The sequence below is a fragment of the Protopterus annectens genome, chromosome 8.part0 (assembly GCF_019279795.1).
Source record: "Protopterus annectens isolate FY-2018-M chromosome 8.part0, PAN1.0, whole genome shotgun sequence".
In the NCBI taxonomy this organism is placed as follows: Eukaryota; Metazoa; Chordata; order Ceratodontiformes; family Protopteridae; genus Protopterus; species Protopterus annectens.
Window position 1 is genome coordinate 1,978,740,161 of NC_056741.1, and position 16,316 is coordinate 1,978,756,476.

Genomic DNA, 16,316 nt, shown 5'->3' on the forward strand with positions numbered 1-16,316 from the left:
TTTATTTGCTAGCATTTCAATGTGGTCATCCAGAGATGGAGAGATGAAGTTAAAAGTATCCCTGCTTTTACTGAGGAAGGTCAAGGTAAAGGGTTCCCAGCTGATGGTTCAGCAGGAGGTTCCCAAACTGAAGTTCTAGTACTGCCCTGGCATCATAAGGAATGTTAATGTGCAGGGGGCTAGCCATTAGTCACACCATCCTCTAAGTCTGCCCACAAGGCAGCCACACATGATTCCTGCTCCTCTTCAGACAACAAGAAGAGGAGCAGCTTGTGCCTGTTAAAAGCTGAAGGTAAGAGACCTCTGTGAGGTGCAAACTAGGGTACTAGTACTGTCTCTCCTCATCTCAAGCATTCGTCCTGCATCTGGGAAGTTGTTCTAGTGCCAAGTCTGGGTTTAGTGGCTGCATTCATGACTGAGGATGTCTCACCCCAGTCTCCCTCATGTCCAGAAGTGCCAACTGACTTAAGTAGAATAGGTTTCTCTAGGTCTTCCCACACAAGCCAGGCCCAGAAAGCAAGCTAAGGTGTTGATTGTACACCATGTTCATCTAATGTGACTTCTCTCCATGGATGTGAAAAACACCATTAGGGGTCTGCCCTATTTACATTGCTTGGCTATGTACAAGCCCCTCTAGCCTTAGTGCTGGTTTTGGTAAATGCTTCCTCAGCTTGCAACTTCCTGTCACATGATCTCCAGTGCTTGCTCTTCTATGCAGACCTCAATACTCATCAGTCAAATGTGAGAGTGCCCATCCAAGAATTAAGCTCATGGGAAGTTCTCCTCCTCAGTTCTGATATGAAGTCATAGGGTTGAGACACCCTCTTTACAGAGGTAGTTTAGGACTATCCATTTCCCCTTCCATGCAGATCTCTCAATCAAATTGACCCTTTCTTAGAAGACCACCTCAGGCCTATGAAGTCCTCCTCCTTGGATTGACCTGTGGTGTTATGCTTCCACTGAGAAACACCTTCATGGGTGTCTGAGAAGGCATCTATGAATTCTTAGTCTGCTCCTCTTTCTCCCAAGAAGGCAGATGCCATGTATAACCATGGAGAAGTGGCATGGGATCATAACTTTGCATACTAATGCTGACCTCTTCAGTCTTGCAAAGGTATACTAAAGCTTTGGGCCACGTATTAAGTCTAAAGCTTTGGGCAAGGTGAACAGGAGGCTGTTCTATACCATGTTATGACTTTGATAACTCAATTATCTGCCTCATTTCTTCACTTTCTTTGCTTCCACAGTGTTTCAGGCACTGAAGTCACTGGCAGACCTTAATTCTAAGGGAAAAGGGATGTTTCTTGAGATTCTTACTGCAATTTCTGTAATTTTGATTTTTGTGACACTGTGTTGAATTTTGCAAGTTCATGTGGGTACCTGTGCTGGATGGCATTTTTCAGAGACTCCTTCATTAGGGATGTGCTTATTCAGGCTATTCTTAATGCCTCCTTCAGGGTAGAAAGGTATTTTTGCACAGCCCTCCTATGTCTCTGAGAACCTCACAAGAGGAAGCATTCACTGACCTGTGTTGAGGACCTTTAGACTGTCCTCTCAGCTGCTTATGCTTAAAGCCATCACAGTTTTCCAGGAAGAAGCAGCCCCACCCCCCAATAGAATCAAGAGGGCTCCACAAGCATCAAGCAGTCCTGCCTGTTTTCTGCTGTCCTAAGTCATCCATGACTGTTATCCAACTCTTCCAGCAGTCAAGAGTTCTGAACTATCCTTGTGATAGAGGTTCTCAGACATGCTACAGATTGGAGAACCATCAACATAGACTGTGAGAGAGTTTTTTTTATATAGTCGTGGATGATCATAACTTTGATCTATAATGCCTACCCCCAGAATCAGGTCCACACCATTTCCTTTTACCTCTTGACACAAGTCACAACACTGGTCAGCAGCATACCTCTAAACCTCTTAGAGAAAGAAATATGGACAAAGCCATAAATAATGGGGGGGGACACAAAGGCTGAAAAATAGGGACACTTTTTAAACAGTGCTCTTACAAGCTTAGAAAGTTGATAGAATAACAGTGTTTATAAACATGAATTTTCCAAAGGGTATGAAGTCTGAAACCCAAATGTCTGCCATTATTTTCTGACTTTAGTCCTCAGTGATTTATTATTTAGTTATTTATTTATTGACATTTGTTGACTGTAACCCATTTTCAGTGGAGGCCCGGGAATAAAAGCTCCAGTAACAAATTAAAAATTACTGCAGCCAAAACTAAACAAAAAACAACAGGATAAGATTTACAGTAATGTTCTTCTGTTCTTCTTTCGGCTTTTCCCGGTTAGGGGTCACCACAGCGGAACTCTGGTCCGCTAATGATTGTCAGTAGATTTTTTACGGGTGCCGAGGTGCCACCTCAACGCCCAACCTTCAACGAAGGCACGCCCATTCTAAGCATGTCTTTTGAATGCCACTCGACCGCGGGGAGGACATGCAGACTCCACACAGAAGGCGCTCCCGCCGAGAATGGAACAGGAGAACCTCTTGCTGTGAAGCAACAACGCTACCACTGTACCACCGCGGCTCATAAACCATACAAATAGAAATAACATTTCTTAATAGAAACATGCAGAGTACATGTCATTATGCAGTGAAAACAATGACCGTAGAATTTGCACAGTATATAAATGGATAACTTGTTGAGGACATTCAATATAAACAATCATGACAGAGTATGTTCTGTATAATATGAAGATTATATTTTTGCCTTGTGGAAGTTTCTTAAGGATTAAATATCGATTAGTATACTCTGAGAGTCACAGAAGTACAGTTGGTTTACTAGTATTTCAGTTGATCTAAAAAAGGGGTATTCTAGTCAGTAAACTCATTGGTGTTGGTTTATGGTGGTATGATCACAAGGACAGATGACATTATTACGAAAGTGATTTTTTTAGGGTGACTTTGAAGGTTTTCATTGACTCAGTTTGTGTTATGGAGAGGGTAGGGCATTCCATAACTTTGCTATGGGGTAAAGAGTATAAGCTTTATCCAGCTCTCTTATTGGGTTTGTATACAGTAAGAAGCTGTTTATTAGTAGAATGAAGATTTCGGGTTGGGATGTAGGAATGTACAATAGAATATAGTGATGGGTGGTTATTTGGATTGTATATTAACTTATGAGCAAGAGTTAGTCGAGTGTATTGGATGTAATGTATTGGAGGTAATGTGGGAATTCCAACCATTTTAATTCTTTAATGGTGTGACAGTAGTGAGTGTGGTTTTGCAGTCCAGAAGCAAATTTGGCAATTTTATAATAGCATGATTGTAGCTTATTGCTTAAGGATGCGTGAAGGTTGGTAAAAATGGGGGAACCATAGAGGAGTGAGGGAAGTAGGGGGGAATGTGCCAATTTTGTTCTTGTGGGCTTATCCAGATATAGTTTGTCTATATAGATTATCTAGTTTTGTGTGTGTTTTTTAGATTGTGTTAAGAATGTGTTGGTTGAATGATAGTTTATCATTTATAGTGATGCCCAGAAGTTTAACTGTTTTTACTACTACAATTTCTGTATTATTTAGGAAGTAGATTTTGAACTCTTATGGGGGTGGTTTGGAAGAGAATGTTAGTAGTTTGGATTTTTGGGGATTTAGTAAGTGAGCTTTGTTTAGCCATGTTCCTATGTTTGAGAAGGTGTTTTGTTATTTTGAGATCATCTGGGAAGTTGTTGGCCAAGGATTTAATGATATAATCGTCAGCATACTGGATGAGGGAACTATGTAGGGAGAAAGTATGGAGATTATTTATAAATCCATTAGAAAGTAACAGTCCAAGAATGGAGCCCTGGGGGACACCTACTTTATTAACCAGATTGATTGTTGTCTATCTTTCAAGGAGCTAGTAAACCAGGTAATGGTATGTTCAGTACATCCTAATGTTTATAATTGTTGGATTAGTTTGATATGTGATACAGTGTGAAAAGCTTTGGATAGATCCAGTAAAACTACTGAATGTCAGTAGACCAGAGTCCAAAGCTTTTTTCAGGGTATTGGTGAAAGAAGGTAAGACTGTAATAGTACTATGTGCGGGGTGGAAATCATGTTGGGTTTGGGCTAAGAGATTGCTGTCTGCGAGATGTTTTAATAGTTAGGTATGTATACACTTTTCAGATATTCAGAGGCAAGGTTATTGGCAGATAGAGAGCATAGTTTATGTTTAGATAGTTTGAATATTAGAAAGGTAGGTACCAATTTTAAGGAGAACTTTGGAATTGAGCATTGCTAGTGTGTTCTTTGTGAAGTGAGGGATGTTAGTTGGAATGCTTGCCAATAGAGCTTGAATTACTTGTCAAATTGTCAGGGGGATTGCTTGTTACTGGAGAGGGTCCGTTGACAAGTTTGAGAATGGTGGCTATGCAGGCCCCAACAAACTGGCTTCTTCTTGTAAGCCACCAGATGAAACTACCTCAGGTGGACTCCTTTGAAAGGTCCTCAGTCCAACATAAAAGAGACCACAGCACAATAGAGAGTGAGTCTAGAGTCATGGACAGGATGAGCAGCAGAATTTTTCTCTTCTGCTACTTTTTGGCTCAGAGCTGCCTGCTGTTTCTTTCTTGTCATGCTTCCAGTCTTTCCTAATACATTAGGCAGTGAAAGTGAAAAAGGTTTTCTCCCTTCCTGAATCTCTGTTTAAGGCAGAAGTAAAGACGTTTACAGCAACCACAGTGAGCTTCCACATTGGCCTAATGAATTTGTGGCTGTGCTGATTCATTGATTAGTACAGAAGAATGACCTGGTGACACCCTGACCTCCTGTAGAAAATGAGGAAAAAAAGGCGTTGTTGATGAATGACCGGTCATCATCCTTTAAGGAGTAGATCAGGCTGGTCCATTCTCAATGCCTCACTTAAGGTGGAGGTTTTATTCATCTAGCCCTCAAATTACATGTTGAGTGATCTGTCAAGGAGAAAACAGAACATCTCTGTTATGGACCATATCTGTAAAACCCTTTAGTCCACTTCAGCTTTTCTTTAAGGTCTAATCTACCCCTACCTCCCCAAAAAGGAAATCTCCTCGTGAACTGAGGAAGGCCACCAAGCATCAAACAGTCCCACCATTTTACCAAAATTGTCTAACCGCTTCAACCAAGAAGATAATTGTGGCTGTCTAGAGCTCTTAGTGAGAGAAATTGAGTTTTCTCTGGTTTAGGGAGCCATCAAAAAGGCAAGTGCATTATTTTGACAGGTCATGGACTGTTTTATGTTTTATATCTATTAGGTTGTACCCCCCCAAAAAAGGGCTCAGTTCAAAGATCAAGCCTGCTCCCCAAATCTGTTTGAACAGGCTCAAACTGTAGTGGTTAATCTGTACATGCTGTCCCTACTCCAGAATTAGGCTGTGTGTTTTTCCCCTGCCTCATTTTAATTTATGAAGGAGACAGGATGATTCAGTTCTATGGGAAGACTGACCACAACCAGTTTCTCAGGATCCATACTGTGACTTTGCATTGAGTTAATTTCCCTGTAGTCTTAGGGTACCCGGATGATATTGCAGGATGTGTTGGATGCCTTTTACCATACCAGTACTTTACGTCTGCACAGTAGGCCTACTTGGCCCACTCAGGATGGGTACCACTTTGGAAATTACTTTCACTACAGACTGCTGTCATTTGGACGTCTATCCATAATGTTTACCAATGTTTTGAGCAAGGTGGTAGAAATGCTGTAGAATGTGGAACTTCTGCATGGATGATTGGTCCCTATTGGCCCTGTTAAGGGACTGTCCTTGTCCTGTGTTCTTGGTAGTGGCACTTCTGTGACCTCCATCCTTATTGGTGACTATAAACTGGGATGATCAGTTTCTGATCCCACTACAGAGGATTGCCTACAATGACATGGAACTGAGTAGTTTCCAGTGGTAATCACTACTACATATGGAGAAACTATGGGAGCCACAAACTTGACAGCCTGGATAAGGATGCAGAGAAGAGTTCATGTTCTGACTATACTGCACATTCAAGGCTGGAAGACTGACCTAAGATTTACAAGTGTTATTTGCATACCTAAGGATACTTGTATTATGGTGGTCTGTGCTGCAGTAGCTGCTGAATTCACCATGTGCTCTCAGATTTTTCTCTTTGTGCAAGACCCTTCCTTTTTCTCTTTGTGCAAGACCCTTCCCACTGGACCTCAGAGTGGTGAGCAGTTACCAAACAAACCCTGTGTAAATGGATTAATATTTCTGCCACTTTTTTGCCAGCAGGCTGTTACTCATAATGGAAAATGTAGTCAAAGACCACTCCAGTAGTAGTGTAGTTGCTTCCATTATTTGCTTCAAAAATATCTTCATTGCAGATATTTATGCCACAGAAACTTGGGCATCAGTTCATACCCTCACCAAGTACTGTTAGGATGTCTGGTACAATGGGCCTCCTTTTATACTTCAGGAATTTGTGTTCTGAGCCTTTACTTGTAGCTGTTCTTTGGCACGTCTCGTATTGCTTGGGATTCCACTTAGTATTAGGCCCACCAAGGAAGGACCTTTTCATAGATTGTGACATCTGGTAGTTTAGTACAAAGGATTTAAGGCAATGAGCTGCTAATGAGATTTAACCTGCTGCTGTGCGACTCACTCACTACCATAACTGCTCCAAACTGGCCCTGATAAAAGGCATGTGCCTACTGAGTTTACATGACTTTCAAACAGGCAAAATAAAATGCAAAAGTCACTGAATACCCTCTTATCTCCTCCTGTGCTAGGACTGGCCCTTTGACCAGTTGGTGTTCTTGGAGTTTCATGCAAGTTGAGTGAGGAATAGCCTAGATGTCGAAGTTTCATTGTTTGTTCTTAATTTACGGGATGTCTGCATGTTCAGTGCTTGAGGATAAATAGGTTGCTGAGAGGCTATGCTCAGTTTTATAGTATCGCACCTCTAAGTTTCATTGTTATTAATCTGTGTTGAGGCTGCACATGCAGTGGTTGTAGTTAAACCAGTGGGCTGTAGGAAAAGTACATGTTACACAAGGTATTGCAGCACTCACTCAAGTGTAGGATGACCGTGATACCAAGCATGGGGACTCCCGCACAAAATAACAAACTGGCATGGATGAGAGAATGAACCCTTTCATAGTCCCACCAAAGAGGGTCTTTTTTTAATCAGCTGATACTGAAAGGATGTGTTTATTTCCAAATGTTGGCTCTATGACCATCATGCCACTGCTGCTTCGGGACATCTGGATGTTTTTTCTGGACATGATGGCTAACTTCTATCATATCAATGGTCGAGACAGATGGCTGCTTTGATTCACTTTGAGTGGGTATCAATTGCAGTGCAAAGTGTTATGGTTTGGTCTCTCATCAGTATTCAGAGTGATTACCAAAAATTAAAAGTGGGGGGGCAGAGGTCTTACAGGAGAAAGACTTTACCTGTGTGATTTGTTCCTGCTGGTCCCATTGAGAGACTCCATGATAGCTTCCTTGGCTTGGAAACTCATTTAGTTACAAGACCTGAAGGTCTCCATAAACTAGAAAAAATTTCTGTTCCCATTTGAAGCACTGTCTGTATCCTGGCAGAGTTGGCCACTTTACAGTGTCAGTCATTGCAACCCATTGAATGGACCTTGGAGGGTTATGTCCCTAGCACTCTTGTAGAGAACACAACAGATGTGCTGACTCCAAACTCTCCTACATCTCTTGACCATAATGGTGACCACTGTTTTCACAGTTACATTCAAATGCTTCAGATACCCATGGGTAAAGGTATTGCAGTGACTACAAATCATTGTGCTTCTTTGGACCTGTTGATAGTGTCAGATCTCACTGGATTCAAGAGTATACTTATATCACACTGGTTTTAGCAAGCATCTTCCCTTCTGCAGTTGACTAATGATGGCGTGTATGATGGAAGCTTCCCTTTTAGGCTGGGGAAGGTCACCAGTATTCCTCAACTGTGCATGGAAGATGGAGACTATGGGAAAGTGAGCTTTACATAAATCATCTGTAGCTTTAGGTGGTGATCTCCACTGTCCAAGTTTTGGAAGAGGATTTGGAACTAGGGTCCATTCTGCGATAGTCAGCCAGCAAAGCCGTAGTTTTGTTACATTTTGAGGCTGGATGGCACAGAGTTCCCCTTATTCATACTGGTATGCTGGTTTCAGTGAGGCATCACTGCTTAACTGTTCACATCCCTGGAGAAATAACCATACTGATGGACTCCATCTGCAGCTTTAGTCTTCTTAAACTGATGTTAAGAAAGGACTGTCTAATCAGGGTTATACAGAACTGAAGCAACCTGGAAAGCATCCTGTTCATCACATAAGAGAATATAAGTGCTTGTTCATCACATAAAAAAATACAAGCGTTTTCCTATTCATCTCAGTCCACATGGTCTATGCACTGAAGGCTTAAAGTATGTATTTAGAACAAGTGGTTTTAAATGAAAGGAATGAGTCATCAAAAAAATGTTAAAGATGGGGGGCAAAATGATTTTGAAATTTGATACATTGTACCATTTTGGGTTTAATGAACTTAACTGAGTGGTGTTGACATGATTTTTATTGGTCATTCAATTGGTGCTTTTATATTTAAATGAGATTAGTTTGTGTGATTTTTTTTTTCTCAAGTCTATAACTGGATTACTAAAGCTGTAGACATTAATACAATTTTCTTTGCAGACTGTGTTTTTTTATATACATAATGTTTTTATAGTGGTGAATATATCCCAATGCATTTGGACAGCCTCTCTGTCCAGTATCTGCAGCCAGATAAGTAGTTAACCTTGTTTTGTTGTTTGTACATTGTAGGGAAAATGAGGGGCAGCAAAGGCTGACTCTACCCTCCAACAAGGATGTTTGACATTTAGGGACAAATTGATAATTATATATTCATGCCTTGGAATGCAGGGTTTAGACATATTCAAAAATATCTCAAGCTGCAATATCAAAATAAATCCCCAATATTTACCCAGTGCACATATTAATATAATACGTGCATATGTTTTATCTTGGAATGGAAGTGTTACTTTCTCTCTACTTCTCTGAATGGATTTTTGATCCATTATCCCTGGATAAGCATCAAACATTTTTTATTTGGGAGATGTATGCGACTTTCCTTGATGCAGAGGTTATTTGTATGCGTTAATGCTCCCCTCCCCCTTGGATGCAAGCCTGCACTAATGTTAGCAGACATCCATCACATTTGTCTACAGGCAGGAATGGATAACAGATGCTTTCCTTTGTGGGTTGGAATCAACTAATTATCTTCCTTGTTTCATTAGGGTGCAGCCCATCATCAGTAGGTCCATGTACATAACTGGTCAAGCTTATTGGCCGCACTCCCTTCTTAGTCCACTGACATCTGTCGCACTAATTAATTACAGGTGGAATGACTGTCAGTAACAAAAGGCCATACTGTGTGACAATGTAATGGCCTGGATGTTACCACTCCTTGAAAGTGAGAAACATAAAACAATAAAACATTTCCCATCTTAAGGTAGTGGGAAATCCTGAGATCATTGCAGCCTGTTACTGACGTGTATATTGAGTGACTCACCTTAAATTTTGACAGATTCAGCTAGTTGAGCAATATTTTAGACGGTATCTGCTCTTTCACAGAAACCCTGAATAGAAGTTGTTTATATGTCCTCATTAAAAGGAATTATTTTATCTAAACTTTGCCAGATAGTGTAAAAGGTGACCTGAGCTCCCCTACGTATTTTGTAAGTACTGCAGCTGTGTGCACCCCCTCCCCCAAACAATGTTATCAGCATGGTTATTTTTTCATTAAATTCATGCTTACAGCTGTAGAGGTACAACATTTTGCTTACTCTTTTACCTCAAGCAAAAAAAATCCTGTGGATTCTTTTTCAAACTGCTACTAAGTGCTACTTTCCTTCATTCCATTCTTGTAACTGGTTGTCTGTTCAGTTTCTGGTTAACTCTGTCTCCAGCAGTCCTAAACACACGTGTCGGAGATGTTGAAGAATAAAACAAAAGGAAACCATAATATCTTGTGGTGATGCTTAAAAAATGCTTGAGCATAAAGAAAGTGTTCCATAATTACCTCCTCACCAAGCTCTTGTTTCTCTAACAGGATACCACAGACCTCAAAAGACAGCTAGAATTCCTGTCACTGGAGAATGAGAGCCTCAAACAGGAGCTTAGTACATGCCATAGAGAAGTGGAAGGTCTGAAATTGGCAAGTGTGTCTTGCAGTGACTTTGAGCAGAATAAGGTAGGTTCCATTCCATGTACATGTGTTTCAGATGCAAGGCTTGAATAAAAATGCTAGTTTGGTTTGTACAACCATCAGCAAAGTGAGTATCCAGGTAAATAATTTAGTGTCACCAACTGAAGGTGTTGTAGCCTGTCCTGTCTGTACAGTCACTCCTGCCCAGTTATTGAGATCAGGCCCTGGAGAGCTTTCCAAATGCTGCATCACTGACTCCCCAAATTTCCAATATAACTTGTTCAAACTAACGCTGAGAAAATGTCTATGTACTGAAGTGTGTATAGTTTAGAATGGTCTATTTTGTCATAGGTGTTTGTTTTTAGGTAGTTATCAAATCTTTCTTACGCTGTCTATTGCTATTGCATTTATCCAATGATCCTTTAATGTAAATGATCTTGCATTGATGACCCTGCTGCAGAAAGTACAAAACTTAAGTGCCATTCTTTTCCATGGCCAGAGTTGGCCAAACCTATATTTCTGCTATCCTGTCGACTAGTAAATGCTTTTTCTTTTTCCTATTTCCAGTTGTCTGTGTTGGAGTACTCCATGGAAAACTGTCTGACTATGATGCAAAAGCTATCTGCCCTTCCTAACTTGGATGAGTGGAAGGTTGTAGAAAAAAATACTGGTATTCCTTTATAATCTGCTGTGCCATAAAAGCTTTTGTTGGACATGTATCGAGTGACACCTGCTTTTGTAAGATGGCATAGCTTACGTTGTCTTCATTTCATGAGGCACTGCCTGTTTAAGAGGCAAACTCTCTTTGTTGATCCCCACTATGAGATTACAAGGACCCACAAAAGTGTGTTGGTAAAGGCATGTATAACCTGTCCCTTCCTCAACCTGAGTGCTTAGCAGAAAGGCAGTAGCACACCAAAGATGACATGCCAGGATTTAGATAATTCTGCTGCCACTATTCTCCTTTGAACTCGCAAAAGAGGATTTCTTTTCAGTCAGTACCCAGACGTCCAGACTCTCAGGCCATGAAGGCTTTGCCAGTTTGCCTCAGTCTAGACAGCTATCACCTGGGATATTACTGAACAACTAAAAACCAAAAAAGTGCAGTGTGTGAAAGACAGATGTTAAGAATCCAGTGGTGGTGTCCAAATTTTGTAAAATACTCCACCGTAAAAACAAGTGAAACCCAACAGTGAAAATAGTGTCTATAGAAACTTTTTGTCCAATTCCATCCAACAGAAACGTAATGTAAAAATTTAGCACTTTTGTCCAAATCAATGTACTTATGGACATCCTCAGACCTGACTATTTGGGATTCAAATTGGTTTAAATAGCTTCCAACACAACCAAGTTAGGGAACCACCCACATCCCCAATACAGGGGCTGACACCATCGGAATGGGGGTGTTACAATAACACTCACAACATGAGGAACTCACGACAGTAGACAACACCATCACTACTTCAGATGGTATAGTTTTGAGTATAAAGGATACAAAATTTTTAATTTCAGTAAGGTGGCTATCATCTTAGATAATTTTTCACTCTTGGGTAAAGGCTTCAAGTTTTTTCCCCAAGCAGAATTTGATTTGGTCGATACCCTAACTGAACTGAAGATTTTTTACAAGTAAACCGAACCTGACTGCTTTGTTTAACAATAAAACGCCTGTTAATACCAGTACATGAACTGTACAGAGAGAGTGTATTCACACCCTCCCCCCTTACATGCCCTTATCCAAGCCTTCAAACGGGCATGTGAATTCGACTTTTATAACTTACAGAACAAATCTAGGGACAAGTCTATCAGTAACTTGAGTTCTAAAGAAAAGGCAGATTTTAATGACTTGATTAATGACAGAGCTATTAGGGTTATGTAGCTTGACAAAGGGGGTGTAGTACTGTTATTTTTGACAGTATGAACATCAGTGCCATGTTTGGACTGTTGCAAGATATGGATAAATACAATAATGTTTCTAAAAATGAGATTAAATATTGCTTATGCTAAAACTGACTTACAACTTAGTGATTTATTGTTGTAGGGTGTTATTTCCCATGATTTGCTTGATTAACAGGCACCCAGTTATCCCCACAATATTTGGAATACCCAAGGTTTACAAAAGTTTGTCTGAGCCACCTTTTAGATCCTTTTGTAGCAGCACAAACTCCAAAACCTACCCTTTGCTGTTTTTTATTGACAGGATGCTCAAACCCATTTTCTCTTGTACACGACATTTATTTAGGGATTCCTGGGATTAGTTTGAGTAGGTTTGATCATGATCTAGTGTCTGTTAGCACTGGATTTCTTACCATTGATATGGTCAACTTATTCACTTGTGTACCCCAAGACATTGGTATGGAGTTCTTTAATGACATTTTTTTGGAGTATAGCTTTTTAACTAGTAGTGACATTAGACCACTAACAGAGCTGATGAATTTGGTACTTGAAAATAATTTTATTTTCTTTGAAAGTTAATTTTACAAGCAGATTTCTGGAGTAGCAATGGGTGCAGCCTGTGCACCCATCTTTGCAAATCTGTCATGTATTATTGGGAGACAGAATACGTGTTCAATAACTATCCTGTTTTTTAAACATTGTGTTCTGTATCTTAGATACTTGGATATTTATTTCATTCTTTGGAATGGTGCTGATAAAATTGTTCATTACTTTCACATACCTTAACAATACTACTATTTTTTTTAGATTTGCTTACACCTACAACAAGGAATTTGCTAATTAATTTTCATTAAGTAGGGTAGATTTTTTCCAATATTTAAAGGAAACCTATTTTTAGTAATTCCTACCTTCATTTTTCAAGTTTCCATCTCCACAAGCAGAAAGTGGGTTTAGTGATGGGCCAGTTTATTTAATCATTTCTCGTGTGATTTCTGATGATGCCTTGTTTTTGTTGGAAGCTAGTAAACTAAAAAGTGTTTCTGGACACTATACAAAGGATCACCCTTGAAGTGCTTGAAAACAGGGGTGGTAAGTTTAAACCTTTGTTAGGGTGTTGCAAGTCCCCCACCACAACCACACCTTTGGTTATGACAGTTGATACATGTCCCTGGCAAAGAGCTTTTATATTAAAATTCCAGGGAATGTTGCATAATATTGTTAACATTGTTAAGAACATTTGTAATATTTTTAAGTCTAACGCAGACATACTGGACAAGTTAGGTACACAACCCTTGTCTGTATACAAGACTGGTGGTAATCTCAAGACAGCTTTGGAAAAAATCATCTAGTTTTGGTTATAGTACTGGGACCACTGGAGGTACTAGGAAATATGGTGCATGTGCACAGTGCCCTTATATATACACGGGTGGCAGTGTTGCAATAGATAATATTGCATCATAGAATTTTTTTCTGCAAGGGTTCTTGTGACTCCCAACAGTGTGGTTTACCTGGCCAAATGTGAAACATGTCCAGCTTTTTATACTGGTAAGACTGAATGCTCTTTTAAAAAAAAGATAAATATCTATGATATCGGGTCGAAAAATATCAAAAAAATGCTCTGTATAAACATTCTTTGGAATGTGCTAACTTTCACAGATTTTTATTTGGCATTTTGGATTCCGTGGATATAAATCCAAGGGGCGGTGCCTGGGAGAGGCATTTCAAGGACAGGGAGCATTACTGGCAGATGAGACTAGATACTACCATTTCCCTGGTATTAGTGACTGTATTTCATTACAACTAATACTAAAAATAAGAGTTGCTAAACTGTAAAAAAAAAAAAAAAAAAAAAAAAATTGTGATAAACTTATTATACTATACTATACATGTGATTTTTTTTAATTCTTTCACCCTTTCATCTTAATGATAATCGAGTTTCTTATGGCTTCCTTGCCACATTTTGGTTTGTACAAAACCATTTTTTTATAAAAATAAAAAAAAATTCCATACTATAATGTTCATATTATTTGCATTTTTAATCTGTACAAAAAATAACCTTTTTGTGTTTTGGTTTTTAACTTTCTTAAACTTGTGTTTTAAGGTTTGTTCTCTGTATATGCCTCATTATATATTGTGCCATAGGAATGTTTGTGCCTTTAAGAAACTTATTCAGGTTTTCAGTGAAGGCTATTTAAACCAATTTGAATCCCAAGCAATCCATTATGAGGAAGTCCATGAGTACATTGATTCTGACACAAGTGCTTAACTTTTACCTTAATTTTTATCTTTCTGTTGGTTGGAATTGGGCAAATAGTTTTATATACACTCTTTTCACTGTTGGGTGACACTTTTTTTATGGTGGAGTATTTAACAAGATTTAGACACCACCAGTGTGGATTCTGAATATCTGCCTTTTACACACTGTAAGTTTGTTTTTTAGTTGTATTTTTGGGTCCCTATTATTTAAACAAAGTATGAAAACTTCAAACGTGCCTTCATCGACAGCTTAATGTCGAAAAGGCCAAATCCCGAAGACACAGTCCCTAGGAAAAAAATCTCTATTCCGTTTGTTCAGAATTTGGCCCTTTCAACATTAAGCTATCGATGAAGGCACGTTCGAAGTTTTGAAACTGTGTAAATAATATAGACACGTATTTTCATGCAGCTACACCTTCTTTTCGTTTCTGGTCCTCATTCTTTTGAGGAGGATGTATATGGTGCGACATTTATATTACTGGATAAGGATATTTTCTTTGAGTTCCTCAAGCCTTCTGGGATGGTTTGCTCTCTCTCTGACATCATTCATTGGTGGAGAAGCTGATGGTAAAGCATTTGGTTACTCCAAATTTGGTAACAGTAAAAGTTGCTGTTAGAGAAGTGTCTACTGATAAAACTTTATTTTATATTCAGCTCAATTTTACTTGTCTTGGCTTATTAAGCTTTTGGTTGTGATCATCTACATACATTTAGCAGTAAATTCTAAACCGGGATCTATGATTGACAGTAGTATTCTTTTGTGTGTTCCCACCTTCTGTTTTTCTCAGCTGCTGTTTCAAGTTTTTTTTTTTTTTTAAAACCCGTACAGGCTCCATAACATAGGAAGACCTAGGGAAAATGCCTAGGGTATGGCTTTGTGTTTGTACTTCTGAGTGCAACTCGAGACCTGGCCTTTCAGTTTTCTTGTGGCATTGGAGAGAATCCTCACATAATACAAAATCTTTCATCTGTCCATACTGTACTCACTGCTTCTACTTTGACTACTGAAAGTAGATTAAGGGGACCAGGTTCATAGGTGTTTACTAGGCTAACAACCCCAAGGGTCTTTTTAAGTCTAGCCGTTCATCCCAAATCTCTGATAAGTTCTGGTACCCTTGAGAAGTGTAAGTAGGGGCTTGGGAGATGAAACATTTGCAAACAGGGGCCTGGGAGATGAAGCATTTACAGGTTGCCTGTGTCCATTAGAGACATAGGTGCCAAACCAGGGATGAATTTCCTGTTCCCCATTCAGTTTTCCAAGTTGCACTTAGGTTAGAGAGGAAGTCTGCTGAACATGGATGGTGAGCCTGTTCCAGAGACAGGGTAGTCTCTAGGATACATACCTGCCTCTCCAGCAGGTCCTACTTATGTCACAGGCAAGGTTTAAGTCTTTATAATGGGTAATTCTGGTGCTGTTTGTTTTGTGGATATGCAGGAGGTCCATCAGTGTGTGGTCTGACAATGCCCTGTATGCCAAGCATAGACCTCCCCTCGACAGCTTGTAGGAGACTGAATACAGGGATAGAGTCTTGAGGCGGTCTGCATAGGACATTTTATTTATGCCATATATTTTTAGTGAGAAACCACTGTGGATGTTCCAGTTGTTGGATATACTGGGTTAAGTAAATACCGAAGGGGGCGTTGTACTCAATGATGGGTCAGATGAATAGCAAATACAGTGGAACAATGACTTTCTTGCACATAGATCTCATACCTTTGTTTATAAGTTGTGCAACACAGAATGATTTCCCCACTACTGTAGACATATGACGGTCAAAGGCTTGATAACTGTGTGTGTGTGTGTGTGTGTGTCCCTAAGTTCCTGACTACTGTGTCAACTCTGAGGGATGCATTGTCAATATGATAGTTACCAGGAGTGGATCACTTCCCGAAGGATACTATTATGCATTTCTTGCCATTTAGTTTTAGTCCATGGCTCTGACACCAGCTGTTTCTATGTCAGCCCTTCCAGGAGAACATTTGTGTCCGTGTAGGATTCAGTGATGGGTTCTGATTTGGAATCATGTGCAAA

The 16,316-nt window shown here is 39.7% G+C and overlaps 1 protein-coding gene across 4 annotated transcripts in view; it reads left to right on the forward strand.

The window, feature by feature from the left end:
• KIFC3 (kinesin family member C3) overlaps positions 1-16,316 on the forward strand; it is a 663,225-nt gene that overhangs the window by 415,092 nt on the left and 231,817 nt on the right. For all 4 annotated transcript variants that reach the window (XM_044081520.1, XM_044081521.1, XM_044081522.1 and 1 more), the window contains one exon: positions 10,040-10,180. In XM_044081520.1, coding sequence (XP_043937455.1) covers positions 10,040-10,180 — 141 coding nt within the window. The remainder of the gene's footprint in view (positions 1-10,039; positions 10,181-16,316) is intronic.